Raw genomic sequence first — 21,623 nt, forward strand, 5'->3', positions numbered from 1 at the left:
AAAGACACACACCACCCACACACCATACAAATACACACTCACCACCCACACACCATACAAATACACACACACCACCCACACACCATACAAATACACACTCACCACCCACACACCATACAAAGACACACACACCACCCACACCATACAAATACATACACACCACCCACACACCATACAAAGACACACACACCACCCACACACCATACAAAGACACACACACCACCCACACACCATACAAATACACACACACCACCCACACACCATACAAATACACACACCACCCACACACTATACAAATACACACACCACCCACACACCATACAAATACACACACCACCCACACACCATACAAATACACACTCACCACCCACACACCATACAAAGACACACACACCACCCACACACCATACAAAGACACACACACCACCCACAAACCATACAAATACACACACACCACCCACACACCATACAAAGACACACACACCACCCACACACCATACAAATACACACACACCACCCACACACCATACAAATACACACACCACCCACACACCATACAAATACACACACACCACCCACACACCATACAAAGACACACTCACCACCCACACACCATACAAATAAACACACACCACCCACACACTATACAAACACACACACCACCCACACACCATACAAAGACACACACACCACCCACACACCATACAAAGACACACACACCACCCATACACCATACAAATACACACACACCACCCACACACCATACAAAGACACACACACCACCCATACACCATACAAATACATACACTCACCTAAAGGATTATTAGGAACACCATAGTAATACTGTGTTTGACCCCCTTTTGCCTTCAGAACTGCCTTAATTCTATGTGGCATTGATTCAACAAGGTGTTGAAAGCATTCTTTAGAAATGTTGGCCCATATTGATAGGATAGCATCTTGCAGTTGATGGAGATTTGTGGGATGCACGAAGCTCCAGTTCCACCACATCCCAAAGATGCTCTATTGGGTTGAGATCTGGTGACTGTGGGGGCCATTTCAGTACAGTGTACTCATTGTCATGTTCAAGAAACCAATTTGAAATGATTCGAGCTTTGTGACATGGTGCATTATCCTGCTGGAAGTAGCCATCAGAGGATGGGTACATGGTGGTCATAAAGGGATGGACATGGTCAGAAACAATGCTCAGGTAGGCTGTGGCATTTAAACAATGCCCAATTGGCACTAAGGGTTCTAAAGAGTGCCAAGAAAACATCCCCCACACCATTACACCACCACCACCAGCCTGCACAGTGGTAACAAGGCATGATGGATCCATGTTCTCATTCTGTTTACGCCAAATTCTGACTCTACCATCTGAATGTCTCAACAGAAATCGAGACTCATCAAACCAGGCAACATTATTCCAGTCTTCAACTGTCCAATTTTGGTGAGCTCGTGCAAATTGTAGCCTCTTTTTCCTATTTGTAGTGGAGATGAGTCTTCTGCTGTAGCAGCCCATCCGCCTCAAGGTTGTGCGTGTTGTGGCTTCACAAATGCTTTGCTGCATACCTCGGTTGTAACAAGTGGTTATTTCAGTCAAAGTTGCTCTTCAATCAGCTTGAATCAGTCGGCCCATTCTCCTCTGACCTCTAGCATCAACAAGGCATTTTCGCCCACAAGACTGCCGCATACTGGATGTTTTTCCCTTTTCACACCATTCTTTGTAAACCCTAGAAATGGTTGTGCGTGAAAATCCCAGTAACTGAGCAGATTGTGAAATACTCAGACCGGCCCGTCTGGGACCAACAACCATGCCACGCTCAAAATTGCTTAAATCACCTTTCTTTCCCATTCTGACATTCAGTTTGGAGTTCAGGAGATTGTCTTGACCAGGACCACACCCCTAAATGCATTGAAGCAACTGCCATGTGATTGGTTGATTAGATAATTGCATTAATGAGAAATTGAACAGGTGTTCCTAATAATCCTTTAGGTGAGTGTACACCACCCACACATCATACAAATACACACACACCACCCACACACCATACAAATACACACACACCACCCACACACCATACAAAGACACACACACCACCCACACACCATACAAATACACACACACCACCCACACACCATACAAAGACACACACACCACCCACACACCATACAAATACACACACACCACCCATACTCCATACAAAGACACACACACCACCCACACACCATACAAATACACACACACCACCCACACACCATACAAAGACACACACACCACCCACACACCATACAAATACACACACACCACCCATACTCCATACAACACACATTAAACAGCCTGACTGCACCTTTGCATGTCACAATGACAGTCCAGTCCAGCTGGAAGGCTACTGAGACGATACATCTCTGCTCATGAGATCCAATCACATCTTCCTCCAGCAAGTTCATCATACTGTCCCAAGATGTAATGTTGGAGAGTTCTGCACTGTCTGCTGGGTTCATTCCTAGCATGGTAACAGATTGGTTTATGCTGTTTGGCAGATCTCGGGCCAGGTTAGTCTGTGTTTGTGTGTGTGTGTGTGTGTGTATATAGACTACATTTGCAGGCAGGACCTGCTCTAGTCATTTGGGGGCCCTAAGCAAAATTAGATTTTGGGCCCCCTATCCTAGCGGTTGGGGGCCCTAAGAGACTTGTTTGCAGGCATTCATGTCCTCCCTCCCTCTTACCTTGAGTTGCACCAGATGCACGTCCACATGTCTGTTAAGGGAGTCCTGCTGGACAGAGTGGGTGAGGTCCCGGACCCTCTGGGCAGTAGCCCTCAGCCACGTCTCAATCTCCGGGAGATGCAGCACCACCTTCCAGTCCGCCCCAGTGTGCAGGGGAGGGGGCTTTTGGTTCTGATACCTCTGGCTAGAGTCCCTATCCTGGACAAGCACCTCGCCACAAAGATCCCCCTGGCTGGGGCCGGCCTCCTCGTCCTTAATGCTCGCCTCCAGGGTGGGTGTAACGGAGGTGATCATGGGTGAGTAGGCCTCGCTGGCCATGGGGGAGACAGCCACGTTCATGGTGAATAACAGCTAGGTCCAGTGGTCAACGGGGCCTTTCTCAATCAGCTGCCGAGACAGACAGGGGATGAGGGATGGACGACCGGGCAGGAGGGAAGACAGAAACATTAATTAGTAAGTTCACAGCTGGTCTGAGAATGTTTAATTGATACAGAAGGCAGCCAACTGGGTAATTTCAGATGTAAATCGATAAGTAGCCTTTCATGCTCAGCTGGGGGAATAAACAGTGTATCGGTCTAAAGAGACGTCTAATATTAACACTGCAAATAGTATTGTAATCCACTGGATGCAACAGTGTTCATACAACGCCCACATGAACTTCCTGAAACATGATCATTCTCTGTCTGTTTGCTGGCCTGTCTGTTTGTCTGCTGGCCTGTCTGGCTGTCTGCTTGCCTATACCTTTGTCTGTCTGTCTGCTGGCCTGTCTGTCTGGCTGCTTGCCTGTCTGTCTGGCGGCTGGCCTGTCTCACTGTCTGCTGGCCTGCCTGTCAGTCTGTCCGCTGGCCTGCCTGTCTGTCTGCCCTCTGGCCTGCCTGTCTGTCTGCTGGCCTGCCTGTCTGTCTGCCCACTGGCCTGCCTGTCTGTCTGCCCGCTGGCCTGGCTGTCTGTCTGCCCGCTGGCCTGGCTGTCTGTCTGCTGGCCTGTCTGCCTGTAAGGGCCCAGTACAAAAAAAAGATACACTACTGTTAACTCTGCGGTCACTCTGTATGGCAGGGTCTCTTAAATGAAGTAAATGTTAAGCTAGCTTAAGAATGTTTATTAAGAATGTTTATAAGCTTAAGAATGTTCATTACATTCATGTGCTACACACAATACTGCCTGATAGATTTCTGTAGAAATATGTTGTTCAATTAACAATCACCTACCTGACATATTTTAATTCAACTTTACATTTCTCTAGTATTGGCAACTGACTGTGTATTGAACATCATGGTAGGTGGTCGGCATAGTAAGAGAAGCAGAGCGGAGAAGCAGTCACAGGTTTCTGCTCCAGTTCATCCTGTCATTTATGTGGTGCCTCAACAACCTCATCCTCACCCTGTCACCAGTCAGTTTCCCAAACCTCATCCTCACCCTGTCACCAGTCAGTTTCCCTAACCTCATCCTCACCCTGTCACCAGTCAGTTTCCCTAAACTCATCCTCACCCTGTTACCAGTCAGATTCCGTAACCTCATCCTCACCCTGTCACCAGTCAGTTTCCGTAACCTCATCCTCACCCTGTCACCATTCAGTTTCCCTAACCTCATCCTCACCCTGTCACCAGTCAGTTTCCCTAACCTCATCCTCTCCCTGTCACCAGTCAGTTTCCCTAACCTCATCATCTCCCTGTCACCAGTCAGTTTCCCTAACCTCATTCTCACCCTGTCACCATTCAGTTTCCCAAAACTCATCCTCACCCTGTCACCAGTCAGTTTCCCTAACCTCATCCTCTCCCTGTCACCAGTCAGTTTCCCTAAACTCATCCTCACCCTGTCACCAGTCAGATTCCGTAACCTCATCCTCACCCTGTCACCAGTCAGATTCCGTAACCTCATCCACACCCTGTCACCATTCAGTTCCCCTAACCTCATCCTCACCCTGTCACCATTCAGTTTCCCTAACCTCATCCTCACCCTGTCACCAGTCAGTTTCCCTAACCTCATCCACTCCCTGTCACCAGTCAGTTTCCCTAACCTCATTCTCACCCTGTCACCATTCAGTTTCCCAAACCTCATCCTCACCCTGTCACTAGTCAGTTTCCCTAACCTCATCCTCTCCCTGTCACCAGTCAGTTTCCCTAAACTCATCCTCAACCTGTAACCAGTCAATTTCCCTAACTCATCCTCACCCTGTCACCATTCAGTTTCCCTAACCTCATCCTCACAATGTCACCAGTCAGTTTCCCTAACCTCATCCTCACCCTGTCACCAGTCATTTTCCATAACCTCATCCTCACAATGTCACCAGTCAGTTTCCGTAACCTCATCCTCACAATGTCACAAGTCATTTTCCCTAACCTCATCCTCACAATGTCACCAGTCAGTTTCCCTAACCTAATCCTCACCCTGTCACCAGTCTGTTGATAAGGTTATGGTACTTATATAGGTTTTAAATTCTGATTGACAGCCCTAACATCCAAAACCAACTAGTATGATGTGGGTATATATATATATATATATCTATTTCAGCATGCCTATTTTCCCCTAGTAAAAAATACATCCCAGTCATGCTGAGAAATCTGTTCCTGTATTGATCCTGTTCCTGTATTATACACAGTTTGATAAAGTTCTCCATGTATTGTAATTGTTTAAAGACTCTGTTCATGGATCAAAAGTGGACAGAACAGTAACCATTTTGAATTGTTATATAGCTCCGGAAAAAATTAAGAAAACACTGCACCTTTTTCTTTCCTTTACAAAAAAGTTGAATTGGAATGTTTTGAGTGAAGAACAGAAGCATTCAATTTGCAGTGGTCTCTTAATTTTAAGCCTTCTGTTCCTCACTCAAAACCTCCCTTTTCGACTTTTATGGAGAATGAAAAAGGTGCAGTGGTCTTTTCATTTTTTCCAGTGCTGTGTATTCTTAGGCATTTATTTATTAATAAAGGAGAGAAAATGGGAAAGATAAAAGAGAGCAATCTTATCACTGGGTCAGCTTCTTTCCAACCCCTTGCTATATGGCTATAAGACTTCATCTTGTATTACAAAGCAAACAAACCTGAAAGCCACACTCCAAAAAATTTGCTCACCCCATTAAATAATGGGGACAGAAAATGTAACAATGAGTCAGACAAATGTATCCTCTGTAATCATGTGGTTGACACTGTATGTACAACAAAAATGACATGAACTGATACCAATGACATCCATGCTTCAGACATTCATACAAACCATGTGTCACAACAGACACAAATCACATCGAGCCATCCCTCTTTGGGTGGTATCTTTTTTGTTGCAGTTATTAACAATATTGCCAACAAGGTTAGCCCAGTTCAGTGAGTGGAAACACAACATTAGCTGATAGCATGGAGAGGCTGGGAGTTAGTCATTGGAAATCAATGGTTTGGGTGAGGCAGTTCATCCTGCTGCTTTATTGGTGTACAGCACAATTACAATGAGAGGCCTCTGTCTACCAATGAAAAATCATCATAAGTTGACGGATGGCTCCATCGACCAATGAGAATCCCCATATGCTGACCGATCTGGTCTCTACCAGTAAGACGTGAACCACAGTGGCACGTGAATCAAGGCATCTGCACTGACCTCCTGAACATCCTATAATTCAGCCTCTTACGAAAACATCACTGCTCATTCTGGAGATGACAATGCATTTTACATTACTTTTGTCTCTGCTGCCACTGACACAGTACACACACACGCACATTTTAATGGACGGCAGGAGTTAATAAAGTAATATTCTGTTTAGTGATTACCTCAATGTTCTATACCGTAAAACATTATTTGGTTTGTTTAAGGTTGACTCGACCGTCATGGGGAGTTCTGCTATCTGTTTATAGTGTTGGTGCCTGAATAGTGGTGCCAACCAATGATGCGCTGGTTACTATGGTACTCCAACTATTCTAGGAGACTGCTTTCCATGTTGTGATAAGCTAGAGTTCAGCAGCAACAAATACTTTCTCTTTAATTGGGCTAACGCACTTTCAATTGTTGAACACAGTTCAATCAAACTTCAATCCCCCCAAAAAGTATTTAACTCATTAATTCATTTTCTGCACTGTGCAAGATTTGGGGATCTTTTGTAAGCCTCAATTGACGATACATCACTCTTATATATAAACTTATCTTCTTAAACCAAGTATTTTCAATGCATTCAATGGCAATTCTTACTGCACAAATGAAGCAACTTGACAGCTAATAAGCAGGTCTCAACTGTTAGCAGTTGTTAGCGGTTTTAGCCATTAACGTTTACACAGAACCCCTTGCAGTACTGACACTTCTGACCAATAGGGAAGAACTGAACACAAAGAAAAGCTGGCCTCTGCTCTGACAATTCTGCTCTTCATTCCTCCCTGAGCTCCATTCACCACATAGACATTAGTAAAACCCACACACGCACTAACATAATAACATCCCACACACTGCCGTCCACAGGTCACACACCGTCCTGACAGAAGACCATGACGGATCCCATACCACCCACGTGCTTCCACACAGGCCCCGTGCCCTGGCATACCTCCCCGTCCGTCGGGCCAAAAAAGGCAATCCCACGATGCTGAGAGGTTAAAGCCAGGTGAGGAAAAGCCTGGCCAGATCAGGTCTACTGGATGAGAGTAAATCCATTCACTTCTTTTGTCAGGCTGCACGTCTGACTAACAGTGCGCCTCTCTGCCAGGCTGGAGTGACAGCCACAGCATAGCACCGTCCCCAGCCATGTGGTCCAGAGAGTCAGGGAGGGAGTGAGTCAGGGAGGGAGTGAGGCGGGAGGAGGGAGAGATACCGCCACTGCAGGCCCAAGCCCTCCCATCTCCCTCCCTCTCTCCTCCCCTGGCTCTGGACAGTAACAGGCCATGACAATGGTTTCTGCTGGAGAGATAGTGCAGTCTTTTTTATGACACTCTGGAAAGAGTGCTGAGGAGGAGAGAAATTTGCTGGTATTGGTGAATACCTCATCTCTTCACCGCTCTTAAAGTCTTTCTTTTCTCTCTCCTTCTTTCTCCATGTATGAAAACACCAGGCGTTTCGTTGTTTTGGGGGATAACCCAGATTAAGTGAGATTTTGACCAGAGCCTAAGAGTAAGGAGCCAGTAAATCAGAGCACTGACACGCCTATTAGCTAATCATTGGTTAGTCACCAAGACAGCCTCAGCTGGCAGATACACACGAGCATCTGACCTCATCCTTTCAGATGCTCTTTTACCATCTTAATGTAAGAAAGGGTTTTACATGATCTACATGAGCCAGTTGAGACGGCGACCACTTTTGACTCTGACTCATGTGACGCTTATGACCGAAGACTTGCATCATCACCACCATCGCAAATGAGAATCTGCCCATTCCAGAGCTATGACCTCACTGAGGGGCGATGGGCTCAGGAAATGACCCGCCTCTTAAAGTGCCCTTGACAACAGATCTAGAATCAGATTACCACACCACCAATCTGAACCATTATTAAGAACTGAGAAGACAACCTGACCTTGGAGCAGCATCTAGGCAGCTCAACCTTTGAAGGACTGTTGCCAACCACAAACTGGAAGACAAGAGAGGACCCGCATACCGTAATGGGGCAGAGACATAGGGAACGGAGGGCGTTTTATTAACAGAAAGAGGGGGAAGTGAAAGAAACTGCTTTGGAGGGGTTTGGGGGCGGTCTCCTGGGAGGCTCGCGCCTCAGATCTTACAGCCAGCGGAGAACATTAGGCCTCAGGGCATTGGACACGGTCTTTTACCAAGCGTTATTAACCAAAACAATAAGGCGTTTGTTTATGAGGACATCATGCTTATGTTACCCTCATGTCTTGAACAAACTAATATGTCACAGTTGTTAGTATAATGTATGCTTTCATAGGTTGCATCGATCCAAATTATTTTTATCCTAAAAAATGGGGGGGGGGGGGGGGGGGGGGGGTAACTTAAATGTCAGCCTGTGAGGCAACACTGCCTCACTTTCATTGTAACTTTTTAGGTACAAACATGTGTGTGACTACCAGTACTACTACCAGTACTACTACCAGTACTACTACCAGTACTACTCTTTGTGACAGTCACTGTAAATTAGACCTAATCATCATTTCAGATGAAACTGAAAATCTCTTGTGCTTAATGAGTCCAATTAGCAGTCCCTAAATGGGTCAGGCTCTCTCTCACTCTTGTTCCCTTGGCTGCTCCCAAAAGCCAATCACTCCCCAGTCTTATAATGAAGAGATATGAAATCTCTAAGCGTTGGAACAGGTAAGCCTATCATCATAACAAAATAGAGCAGAGAACTTTGAATATTAACCATTGAATCAATTACAATAATCATGATATGATCAGACATAGCCAATACAGAAAACCCGGGAGCCCAGACCGCTACTAAGCAAGGCTTTTCACCCTGTGGGACCCTGTGATGGTTTGTTTCATGTCTGAGAGATTTTTGAGTTAGTGAGATGCTTCACATATTATTTCCCAGAATGAGCACTGGAATCGGATTTGCGTGCCAAAAAACACACCATTACGTCAGAATGTGTATAAATGAGACTGAAAAGTGAATGCACTCATGTTTTCTTTGATTTTGCAAAGCGGGTCACACTACTAAGTAGACATACCAATTATACCTTCAGTTTTCCTTGATTTATAGAGCCATTGGATGTCTTTCATCAATGTTCCTATCAGCACCTATTTATCTCGATAAATGTAGACATCGAAAACTTTCCTCTTTCTAAAAACAACAACTCTGCACAGACGCACTTCCTGCTTTGGCCCATTCCCTCCCTCATCCTCCGCAGGTTTTCAAAACATCATCCTGGTAGACTGACTGGATCATTCAACAGATTTTTGCCTTGCGTCTCGCTAAACAAACATTGGCTGTGGGAATTGATGTACAGCTTCTTTTGCATACTGTAGGTTTAGAAGCTACAGTAACTATTGAGATTTGTGGCTAAAACACACAGTTGTTATTTAAAACCCACAGCTACTCATTTTAGACATCAACCTGGAGCCTAACCATGCTTGATAGGGATCTCTCTCTTCCAAGATGAAATTATTCAGAAGTAGGTCTGGCTTGTTTTTTAACATCTAGTAGAAGAAATCTGTGGTGTTGTTCAATGAACAGCCATTGTTAAATTCCCCATTTAACATGCCTGGACCAGCTTGTAATGAACAGTCACAACCTCCACTGTGTTAAATAAGCTATGTTATGATGTTGTGATAATATAAAGCAGCCTGTGTTAAGACGTTTTCTGAAATATTTGTGGATGAATTGTCAGATCTGTTGAACAGAAATGTAAACATTGTAAAGATTCTGGCCAACATGGACCCTGAGCACTTCGGCTGAACGCACCTTAACCTCCTGAGACCCTGTGTCCGCATATGAGGACACTATGTTTCAGCCTTCCTGCACCATGCACCTGTGCTGGTGCATGTAACATGCATTACTTATTGATCTTTGAATACCTCTCTGGTACTGACAAATGCAGCATACAGTATGTATACAGTATATAAATAAAACACTAATGACTGTATATGTGATTAGCAGTTGTGCCCTTATTTGTTGTTGTTCTGGAATTGAAATGCACACACACTAAAACACATACATACACTCACTCACACTGTTTGCAAGTTTGTTCATGTTCTGTTCTGATGAAAACAGTTGAAATGAATATCTAAGAGAAATAAAAAATTCATACATGAAAAGAAAATTCATACAAAGCTCAGGTCTTAGGAGGTTAAGTTACTTACGCCTTGTGGTTTAGTTTCAGAGACAGAAACCTCCAGGGAAAACCCAACCGGTCCCGTGTCTCGTTCCAGTCTCCAAAAACAGCCGGTCTAAACCCTTCGGCTCATCATCAGTAATCTATACAGTACAGGAGTTCCTGTTCAGTAACCTCTGACCAGAGCACCAATGGGTCAGAGTTCAATCACGTTGCTGATGACTTCAATGATTGCAGACTGCAGAAACTGTGAAGCTGCTAGCATTGACGCAAAGCCCATTTAAAACCTGTTTCCAGCCATTCCATGATTCACGGTGGCCTGGCGGCAGCGTCATTTCATTTGACTGATGCGTTTCCAATGAAGACGTATGGGTCCTAGAAGAGGCACTGCTGAGGCGAGGCTTTGACTGCGGACAGCTGGCCAGTGTTCAGCAGCCTCCTTGATTTTACCCATGGCTGTAACATCTGGAATCCCTCTAAGGACTACTCTGACATGTTTTTTCTTTTGTGTGTAGGCCTAATGAATCAAAGTAAAAGTTATCCAGGAAATAGGTTATCCAGATGCAACATGACAGCTCTGGGTGTTGATCAGTGAGCACCTGTTTATCAAGGCTTCTGGAGTAAGGCTTGTTTTCAGCAAAACATCTTTCCCACAAAAATAAACAGTACCTTCCTGCTTCAGTCCGTTTTCAATCCTTGTCCCTCCTGAACACAACCCAGAATCTGTTGGGAAATGGGATCCAACAGAGAACAATGTTTGGAGATCCTATAATTCCTAATTTTGTGGAACAATGTGACTGCTATCCAGGATCTCTCTGCGGCCCAGGCAGTCCATTATTTACCATTTCCCGTGACCCCCAACATGAATCCAAACTGGATTCTACGATGACAATGAAAAGGCACAATCATTTGTTGTCCCTTGAATAAATTAAATTTCAGTAGCTTGGCTTTCTGTGGCTGAACATGCAAACAGGGCAATACATGGTCACTACTAACACTGTTGTTGCTTACTAGCTACTGTTTAAGGTGGATCAGCTGTTCGCGGTTCAAACAACTAAATACAGAAAAATCTTTGTGTAAATTGCAAAAAAACTGCAACTTCAATAACTGTGCATTGGATATGTGACATTATGTAGGTTGGAAATGCTGATAAAGAAGTTGTTATAATTCAGTAGGAGAGAAGGTTCATAATCCGTAGCGGTTTCACCATGACCTTCATGGAACCCTAGCACTGCCAGGAGCAGCAGTTCTTCTGGAAGCTGTACACCCCTGTAAGGTATCAGGTAGAGTACAGCCCCTCTCTCTCTTTTGCTGTCCTTCTCCCTGTCCTCTCTCTTCATTTCACTCCCTCCTCCCCCTCTAGCTCCTCTCTTCTCCTTGATCTGTCCCTTTCATCTGTCTCCCTCCCTTCTCTTTCTCTCCCTCCCTCCAATCTCTACTAATGTCTCTCTCTACTTTCAGTCTGTCTCTCCCTCCTGTCTCTCCTTCCTATCTGTCCCTTCCTCTCTCTCCTGTCTCCCTCTTTCCCTCATGTCTCTCCCTCTACCATGGTAAAGATAGACGTCTTCTGATCAGAGCCCTCTGGGACATAAACAGGGATATGCTAAGGGCTATCTAGTTACTGTACAAAGACAACCATAAAGATAGGATAGAATGGGCTTTGGTCGCCTTTAACCTTGAGAGCTCTCTCTCTTTCTCATTAATGCTTAGAAAAATGCTTATAGTTATTTTGGGGTAAACATGTTGTTTCCTCTGAACAATGCATCTAAGCTAGCCCATATATAAAAAGTATGTTTACATCTTTTGAAATTGAATATTGTATGTATATGGATAAAAAGTACTTTCTTTAAGTAGTAGTTGACTTTATTTCTTATTTATTTGTTTATTTGGATCCCCATTAGCACCTCCTGAAGCAGCAGCTACAGCACATAGGAGGGAGCATAACAAAGATATACAAAATATATTTCCCATTAAAATGGAGAATGTGTTGTCATCCCTCAACCAAGACATATAAGCAGGCCTGTTGTTAAATGGAGAATGTGTCGTCATCCCTCAACCAAGACAAAGAAGCAGGCCTGTTGTTAAATGGAGAATGTGTCGTCATCCCTCAACCAAGACATAGAAGCAGGCCTGTTGTTAAATGGAGAATGTGTCGTCATCCCTCAACCAAGACATAGAAGCAGGCCTGTTGTTAAATGGAGAATGTGTCGTCATCCCTCAACCAAGACATAGAAGCAGGCCTGTTGTTAAATGGAGAATGTGTCGTCATCCCTCAACCAAGACATAGAAGCAGGCCTGTTGTTAAATGGAGAATGTGTCGTCATCCCTCAACCAAGACATAGAAGCAGGCCTGTTGTTAAATGGAGAATGTGTAGTCATCCCTCAACCAAGACATAGAAGCAGGCCTGTTGTTAAATGGAGAATGTGTCGTCATCCCTCAACCAAGACATAGAAGCAGGCCTGTTGTTAAATGGAGAATGTGTCGTCATCCTTCAACCAAGACATAGAAGCAGGCCTGTTGTTAAATGGAGAATGTGTCGTCATCCTTCAACCAAGACATAGAAGCAGGCCTGCTGTTAAATGGAGAATGTGTCGTCATCCCTCAACCAAGACATAGAAGCAGGCCTGTTGTTAAATGGAGAATGTGTCGTCATCCTTCAACCAAGACATAGAAGCAGGCCTGTTGTTAAATGAAGAATGTGTCGTCATCCCTCAACCAAGACAGAGAAACAGGCCTGTTGTTAAATGACATTTAGGCAATCTGACGTCATGAAGTATGTATTGATGGTAGAGACTTCCTCTAGTAATGACACTTGTGTAGACTGTGTAGTGACCTTTAACTGAAAACTACTTAGGAGGGGAACCCATACTGCTTTGAATTGACCCAGCTGTAGATTCACCACAACAGACCATCCTACTGGACAGCAGCTGAAATGGAGCAAGACCAGAGCCTGAAAAACAAGTACAATTGACCAAGGTGCCAAAAATGCAGACAACATTTCACAACAAATGCTTATCTTTACCGTATCTTTACAAAACGCTGGTAAGTATGAACTAGTCATCATAACGGTTTATCCAATTTTAATCCTAGTAGTTTATCCTCCTCAACCCACTCAATGGCCACACAATTTATGTATCACTTTTCTATGCAGGACCAGTTTGTTTCTAATTACCAATTCTAATAACTTTTCCGAAGAGTCTCAGTAAGCTCACTGGCTTTGGGAGAAATGTTAAGCCGGGAGTCATCAACACCATTCTAGCTCTGGTAAGTCCTAAGCAATTTTAAAAAGTAACTGGTCAAGGCTGCTGCCCTGAGGGACACCACATTTTCCCAGAAAACAACTATCATCTTATTACCCATTCATTTTAGCCAGTTATTGGAGATACTGCACTACCTAAGTTGAGTGCCTTTCTTTATATGCATGTTGACAGTGAGTATTTAAAGTTGACACTCCGTGATTTAAGGTCACTTGCCGAAAAGGGTCCCTAAAAATGATGTACTGTCATGTATGTTCCGTATTGGTGCCCCATATCATCAAAACCACTTCTTTCCCAAAATGGAATTCCTTGGCTAACTTATGTATGATAGTAATTCTAATTCAATTACACATCCAGCCCAAAAATGTGAGATTTAATACGTTATTTTGTTAATCGCCAAAATCACAGACTGCATATTTACCTTGTGGGTGTGGATACTTGAACAGCAGCATCCAACACCCCCACTATATAAACCAGGATTCAGCCCTGAGTGGATGTTTGGGGGGCAGACAATTAGGACTATTTAAAAAAAATCCTTTGTAAACTGCAAATTGACAAGAACTAAGCCAAAAAAAAAAAATTCCTTAATTAGAAATTTCTTAAAATACATTCAGCTGATTTTGACTAGCAAGCCTGCCTGTTGGCCAGACCTGGTATGTACCTTCTCAGCAGAGGGACCCAGAATGACTGAGGGATGGAGGGAAAGAGCGGATGAGGACAGTGAAAGCGTGGATGGAGGCGTGGGAATGGAGGAGACAGGAGTGGAGAAGGAGAGGGAGGGGAGAAGGAGAGGGAGGGGTGGAGGAGGATAGGGAGCGGGTTAAGGAAAGGGAGGGAGGGGGTCGAGGAGGACAGCGAATGAGGGAGTGGCTCACTTTGACATGGAGGCGAGGAGACCGCATGTGAGTCACAATCTCAAGTCTGATCTTAGAGATTCCCCTCTCTCTCAAACAAATATAATGTCACACAAACATACATACATACATACTTACTTACACACACACACACTATGTCTAGGTTTGGACCAAACATAGATCTGCTGGCCTGTTTTTCTCTGTGCGGGTTCAGTCGACAGTCACTGTTCAATAATGAATTAGTAAGAGATAACGGTAGCCAGTCAGTCTTTCCTATCTCTCGGACACTGGAGCCATTTTGGAATGACTCTGATTGGAAACTCATGTTTACTATTTTCGAGCAGACATTTAAAGATGAATACAATAGTATAGCTGCTATTCAGGTTACATATCATTTTGAACATGTCTATTGTGACTATATGCCTACATATTGACACATTTCATAGTCTATACTCAACAAAAACCCTGATTAACTGTCAGAAATATCCACTTGTTCTCCTTTCCTAGAATGGCCAAGGGGTTCACTTTTACCCCTGATCCCATCAATCAATCAATTACCCTTCCTATAAGCTACAATCTATCAGCATGCTACTGTGACCTGACAAAGAAAACGCGATTAACCTAACCTTGTCAACCCAACCCAAACCAAGCTGTACTGTTCTGACCTGCTTACACATCCACGTTAGCCTATCTGTGGGAACCATGTGAGAAGAGAATGTACAAGCAAGCGCTGTTTGATTTGGGTGGGCAATGTTGTGTGGAAAGGATATCCATGTGGCCACTGATGTTTGCCACACCCTTAGTGATACCCAGTCCACAATGTAATAATCAGTCCCGTGATCCGACAGGGAGAAACAGAAGGACGTTTTAAACAGGTTGGAGAGATGGTGTGACAGAACCCGGTGATTCCAAACTGGGGTTGACCACCAGCATCGGTAGATAATACAGTGGGGCTTTGCTGGTATGTGATCACTCAATCTCTGTACACTGGGAAAGGGGCAAATGTTTATTTTTTTAAATACATGATACAGCCTGGAAAAAAACAAGGCCCAACCATCAAATAGCCTGAAACTATTGAATGACACTGCCAAATAGATCACATACAATTTTTTTTCAGTTGAAATAGGACATAATCTTAAAGTGTACACCTGGAACAACCAACACCACCAATATTTACACGTCATATTCAAGGCTGAATGTGTGCTTTTAAGATGAATACTCCCTACCAGATCTGTTCACTGACAAACTTAATTTCATATACTACAACCTCAAAACAACCTGTGCCTTTGTTTCCTGTCTGACTGAAGTAACAACAACAATTGAAAGCCTCTAACAGGCGTTTACACTCAAACACACACACACACACAGATGAAAGGACAAAAAAGCTAAATCCCATCCTGTAGTGAACAGAGGAGTGGGGAAGGAAGAGCAGGTGGTGAAAAGAACACAGGGGATTCCGGTAATGACTGGTGAATCTGACACCACCCCTTCAAAACACACCATGTCCTGCACAGGGCTGGAACCCAGACAATACACACACTGCAGCTCACACTGGAAACACAACAGGCTAAGCTAACGATAACATTCAGCACCAGGCCGTAGCATGCACGCCAGACAACATATAGCACCGGCTGCACGGAACACACTGAAGAGACAGCAGACTAACTGGGCTGAGGATGAAATGCAGGACGTGGCTGGCGAGCCAGGCCCCATACTAGCCCCGAGCTGTGATAATGAAGCTTGTGGTTAACATGGACATCCTTCCTGATTTGTGCGGCTGAGCTGGCTGTCGCCGGATGAATCAGGACAGTTAAGTGTGTAAAGGCAGGTCTGGGTCTGTATTCATAAAGCCTGTCAGCGTGGGAGTGTTATTAGGGTCCGTTTCAGACCGCATTAAACAGGAGGGGACCTGGTCTCAGAGGATCCCAGGTCTGACGGTGGCCTAGCCAGAGCCATGATGATGAAGACACCCACCCCACCCCACCCCACGATGCTGAGCACCGACCGGCCAGCCTCATTCACGCAGTCCTTCCAGGCTGGGATTGTGAGGCAGCGATGCAACGGGATAGGGTCGTATGAAAGGCCAGGGGGGCTGAGGGTATTAACAAACCACGGCTCACTGGGAGTTTTGATTCGTCATGCTCAAACACACACACACACACACACACACACCATTAGAGCTGCGGAAACGGAAAAGATGGGAAACTACATGACATACACCCTAGAGAGACAGCCAGAGAATGACCCGTCCCGTAAAAGCAACAGAACATCAGCCTAGAACCTACATCCTAGAGCTGGTCAAAGGACGCGACGATCCGGCTAACGATCCATCCCAGCTGGGCTGGGGCTGGGACCGGGGGTGTTTATGTATGCGGCAGGCACCCCCCCCCCAACTCTGCAGGCCAGGCCCCTTTAACAAAGCAAAGGGGCTCCCTCTTCTCCTATGTCTCCCTCGTTCTAATGGCGTTAGCATCACACAGCACATTAAATCAACCTGCTGGGGAGGATTACACACACACACACAGACACATACACACACACAGACACACACACACACACACACACACCAAAAACAAAGCACTAACGCAACACAAGCAGCCAAATGGAAGAGAGCGAAAAGCCCTCACCCACCTACCATAGTCGACTTCTTACTCCACCCGTGTGCTTCCTGAGTGTTGACGGAGACGACGGTGCAGCGTGAGGGGAGAGAGAGGGAGGTGCCTGACAGGACCGGCTGCGTGCCTGCTGGTTCTACGGCAGCCCCGGGTGGACGGTCGGCGATGATGCGGCGCCTTTCAGGAGAACGGCCCAGCCTGTTGCCTTGGAAACTAAGACGTGATGGAGGGGCAGTGCCGCGCGGCGATTGGTCCAGGCGGTGTGGTGCTTCACGCTCCTCTCCTCCCCTGAGAGGCTGCCTGGCTGGGGGTGGGAGTGGCTGTGCAGGAGAGAGACAGAGAAGGTTGAGCAACGGAAGGAGCTGGGAGGTTCAGTGAGAGGAGGAAGTGATCTCCCTGCTCTACACAACTTGGATTCTGGGCTCTGACAATTCATTTAAAAAAACTATCAAACTGATTCACTAAAATATTGTACTTTTTTAATGTCACTGTTGAATTATAAATAGAGCTGTTATTGCTAATTGTATAAGATAAAACAAGCTTAATAATGAGATATTAGAAATCAATTGAATCTCCAGATTTAAATCCAATTAAATGTGCCTTTCGTTTCAATTCAATTGAACATGAAACTTCAGCCTCCAAGACCTCAAAACAAACAACAAAAGATGATGGCTGCAGTACAGGCCTCGAAGAACATCACCAAGATGATACATGTGGTGGGGTCAATGAGTTGCAGACTTCAGACAGTTATTCCATGGAATTAATACGCAACAAAATACTAAACATAAGTGCTTAATTTGGATATTCAATGAATAGGTCCTAATATATGAATAGGTCCCCGGAAAAATGGTTATGAACAACCCTTGGGCTTTTCCTCAATTCATTGTTACAACATGAAATCAACATGTATTTAATTTTGAGTTTTATCCACTGATTAACACAAAGTTGTGTTGAAAATGTCAAAGTAAAAAATATTATCAACACATTATTCTAAATTAATTATTCTAAATAGTGCATAAGTAATTGCAGCCATTAATGTAGTGGAAAAAGTTTCCACTGGCTTTGTACAGTGGGGAAAACAAGTATTTGATACACTGCCGATTTTGCAGGTTTTCCCACTTAAAAAGCATGTAGAAGTCTGTAATTTTTATCATAGGTACACTTCAACTGTGAGAGATGGGATCTAAAACAAAAATCCTGAAAATCACATTGTATGATTTTTAAATAATTAATTTGCATTGTATTGCATGGCATAAGTATTTGATCACCTACCAACCAGTAAGAATTCCGTCTCTCACAGACCTGTTAGTTTTTCTTTAAGAAGCCCTCCTGTTCTCTGCTCATTACCTGTATTAACTGCACCTGTTTGAACTTGTTACCTGTATAAAAGACACCTGTCCACACACTCAATCAAACAGACTCCAACCTCTCCACAATGGCCAAGACCAGAGAGCTCTGTAAGGACATCAGGGATACAATTGTAGACATGCACAAGGCTGGGATGGGCTACAGGACAATAGGCAAGCAGCTTGGTGAGAAGGCAACAACTGTTGGCGCAATTATTAGAAAATGGAAGAAGTTCAAGAGGACGGTCAATCTCCCTCGGTCTGGGGCTCCATGCAAGATCTCACCTCGTGGGGCATCAATGATCGTGAGGAAGGTGAGGGATCAGCCCAGAACTACACGGTAGGACCTGGTCAATGACCAGAAGAGAGCTGGGACCACAGTCTCAAAGAAAACCATTAGTAACACACTACGCAGTCATGGATTGAAATCCTGAAGTGCACGCATGATCCCCCTGCTCAAGCCAGCGCATGTCCAGGCCCGTCTGAAGTTTGCCAATGACCATCTGGATGATCCAGAGGAGGAATGGGAGAAGGTCATGTGGTCTGATGAGACAAAAATAGAGCTTTTTGGTCTAAACTCCACTCGCCGTGTTTGGAGGAAGAAGACGAATGAGTACAACCCCAAAAACACCATCCCAACCGTGAAGCATGGAGGTGGAAACATCATTCTTTGGGGATGCTTTTCTGCAAAGGGGACAGGACGACTGCACCGTATTGAGGGGAGGATGGATGGGGCCATGTATTGCGAGATCTTGGCCAACCTCCTTCCCTCAGTAAGAGCATTGAAGATGGGTCGTGGCTGGGTCTTCCAGCATGACAACGATCCGAAACACACAGCCAGGGCAACTAAGGAGTGGCTCCGTAAGAAGCATCTCAAGCTCCTGGAGTGGCCTAGCCAGTCTCCAGACCTGAACCCAATAGAAAATCTTTGGAGGGAGCTGAAAGTTTGTATTGCCCAGCGACAGCTCCGAAACCTGAAGGATCTGGAGAAGGTCTGTATGGAGGAGTGGGCCAAAATCCCTGCTGCAGTGTGTGCAAACCTGGTAAAGAACTACAGGAAACGCATGAGCTCTGTAATTGCAAACAAAGGTTTCTGTACCAAATATTAAGTTCTGCTTTTCTGATGTATTACATACTTATATCATTCAATAAAATGCAAATTAATTACTTAAAAATCATACAATGTGAATTTCTGGATTTTGTTTTAGATTCCGTCACTCACAGTTGAATAGTACCTATGATAAAAATGACAGACTTCTACATGCTTTGTAAGTGGGAAAACCTGCAAAATCTGCAGTGTATCAAATACTTGTTCTCCCCACTGTATATCTGGACACAGAGACTGTATACAAACAAAATTGGTCACGCTCCGTTAAGTTGGATTGGGTTTTTCAACTTTTTCTACTTATCAATTGGATCTGACAATCTCACTCCAGGACATTGATAATTTTGTTTTTACATTTTTGTTGTGTATTTTTGTGTCATTTTCCAGCAGGAAGATTAATCACATTACCATGTCTCTTGCAGAATTCAAGTTGTGCAAGAGACATGCTCCGACCGAGGCAAACTGACTAGCCATTTCATACCCGTTACAGAGTTTTTTCTTCCACTTGCTCTGAAACTGAGTCTCCCACGTCTTCTGGGATATTCTAGTCGAGATTTGATGCAATTTGTTTTCAACAACAGCTTTTTATTTACTAAACATCCACACCCATAAAGGCCACTTTTATGAAGCACACGGCCTATTGTTGAGAGCAACTGTATATTGTCATTTCTAAATGGGATACTAATAGGTAAAAAGATATCCTAAAAAAGTATTATACTTTAGCCTCATAAAATTGTTTGACATAAAATGCAAAATGTTAACGTACAGAGCCAAAAGAAGCAAAACATGCTTCTCAGTAACAATAATTATACAGGGCACTGAATCTCTTTGCTAATGTAGCATTACATTTTTTGAGAAGTTTTACTGCAGTGAAATCTATTCTAAAAAAAGCTTCAAACTATTCAACTCATGACCTATAGTGACGCAATACCAGGCCACTACACCAGATGGCATTCATATACTATTGCCAAAGAATATCATAGAGGACAACTGCAGAGAACCTTCTGCCTTGTCGTTCATGCTTTAAGCATAATGTAGTTGGCTTTGAAAAATTAATGTTAATGAAGAGTACGGCACATCTGGTACGTGTTTACAATATGTTAACTTTACATGTATTCCCCCATCTCGAACTGTTCTCATGACTGAGTGGTCTGTATCTCTCATTTATCTGTACCGTTGTACATAAGACATGCATGTGTACAACGGTAAACGGTTATTTAAAGACGAATAATAAAGCATAAATTGAAAACGACTCGATGTAGTTTATGCCTAGCTATCGGCCTTGAGATGGGAATCGAGGGTCCTTGGATAATACCTCGAGTGAATCCATTCAGCTGACTGTTGCCCGTAAACTCCATCTGCATGACTACATTACATTTTAATAACGTGTGTACAGACCGTAAAATTATAGTAATTGGAATTGTTTCTCAAACTCGGCTAGTAATGGTAACAGAAACGCACTAATGTCTGTCGAATTTTCCAGCCATACATTCCGCCAATCAGAGAACACCACCAACTCATTAAGACGAACCAATAAGCTCACAAACGCATATTGCATAATTATACCACGTGAAGCACTTCTCTGGAACATAGGTAGGCTACAGATAAAATAAAACATTGACTGTTGCAAAACCTATTTGGATGCTTCAGCAGCAGCATACCATGCGTCTCCAACTGCCAGTAGATATAACAATTAAATAAATGTTTACGGTTAAGGTCTAAAACTGCATAACCGTTTTATTTTCCTGTTACCATCAGCATAAGTAAAGAACTGTAAGACACGACACCGATATTCGAAATAACTTTTCATTTAGACTGTTATGTTTACAGAAGAAAAACAAGTAGCAGAGCATACAATATTTGTTGCTGCTAGGATTTTAAAGATATTTTGTCAATTCTATTGGAACAGCCATGACAAATAAGACTTGTTTCCCCAGCAGATGGCGCACTTGCATCACTTCTCACCTGAGGAGACTTCTATGATTGCATCTTTAAAGTAGTTCTGCGGACCCTGCATTGTTTCAAAT

At 44.0% G+C, this 21,623-nt stretch overlaps 1 protein-coding gene across 2 annotated transcripts in view; it reads right to left on the reverse strand.

Annotated features, from left to right (window-relative positions):
* Positions 1–21,004, reverse strand: part of akap6 (A kinase (PRKA) anchor protein 6) — a 130,965-nt gene extending 109,961 nt beyond the window's left edge. Inside the window, exons 1-3 of one of the 2 annotated variants that reach the window (XM_034297391.1) lie at positions 20,912–21,004; positions 17,162–17,465; positions 2,728–3,114 (exon numbers count right to left, since the gene is read on the reverse strand). In XM_034297391.1, the coding sequence (XP_034153282.1) occupies positions 2,728–3,066 (339 nt within the window). In that variant the 5' untranslated portion in view covers positions 3,067–3,114; positions 17,162–17,465; positions 20,912–21,004. Of the gene's footprint in view, positions 1–2,727; positions 3,115–7,243; positions 7,448–17,161; positions 17,466–20,911 lie in introns of those variants that run through there. The other variant, XM_034297392.1, reaches the window with a different exon arrangement.
* Between the last annotated feature and the right edge of the window lie 619 nt (positions 21,005–21,623).

This window comes from Esox lucius, chromosome 15 (assembly GCF_011004845.1).
Source record: "Esox lucius isolate fEsoLuc1 chromosome 15, fEsoLuc1.pri, whole genome shotgun sequence".
NCBI classification, from domain to species: Eukaryota; Metazoa; Chordata; class Actinopteri; order Esociformes; family Esocidae; genus Esox; species Esox lucius.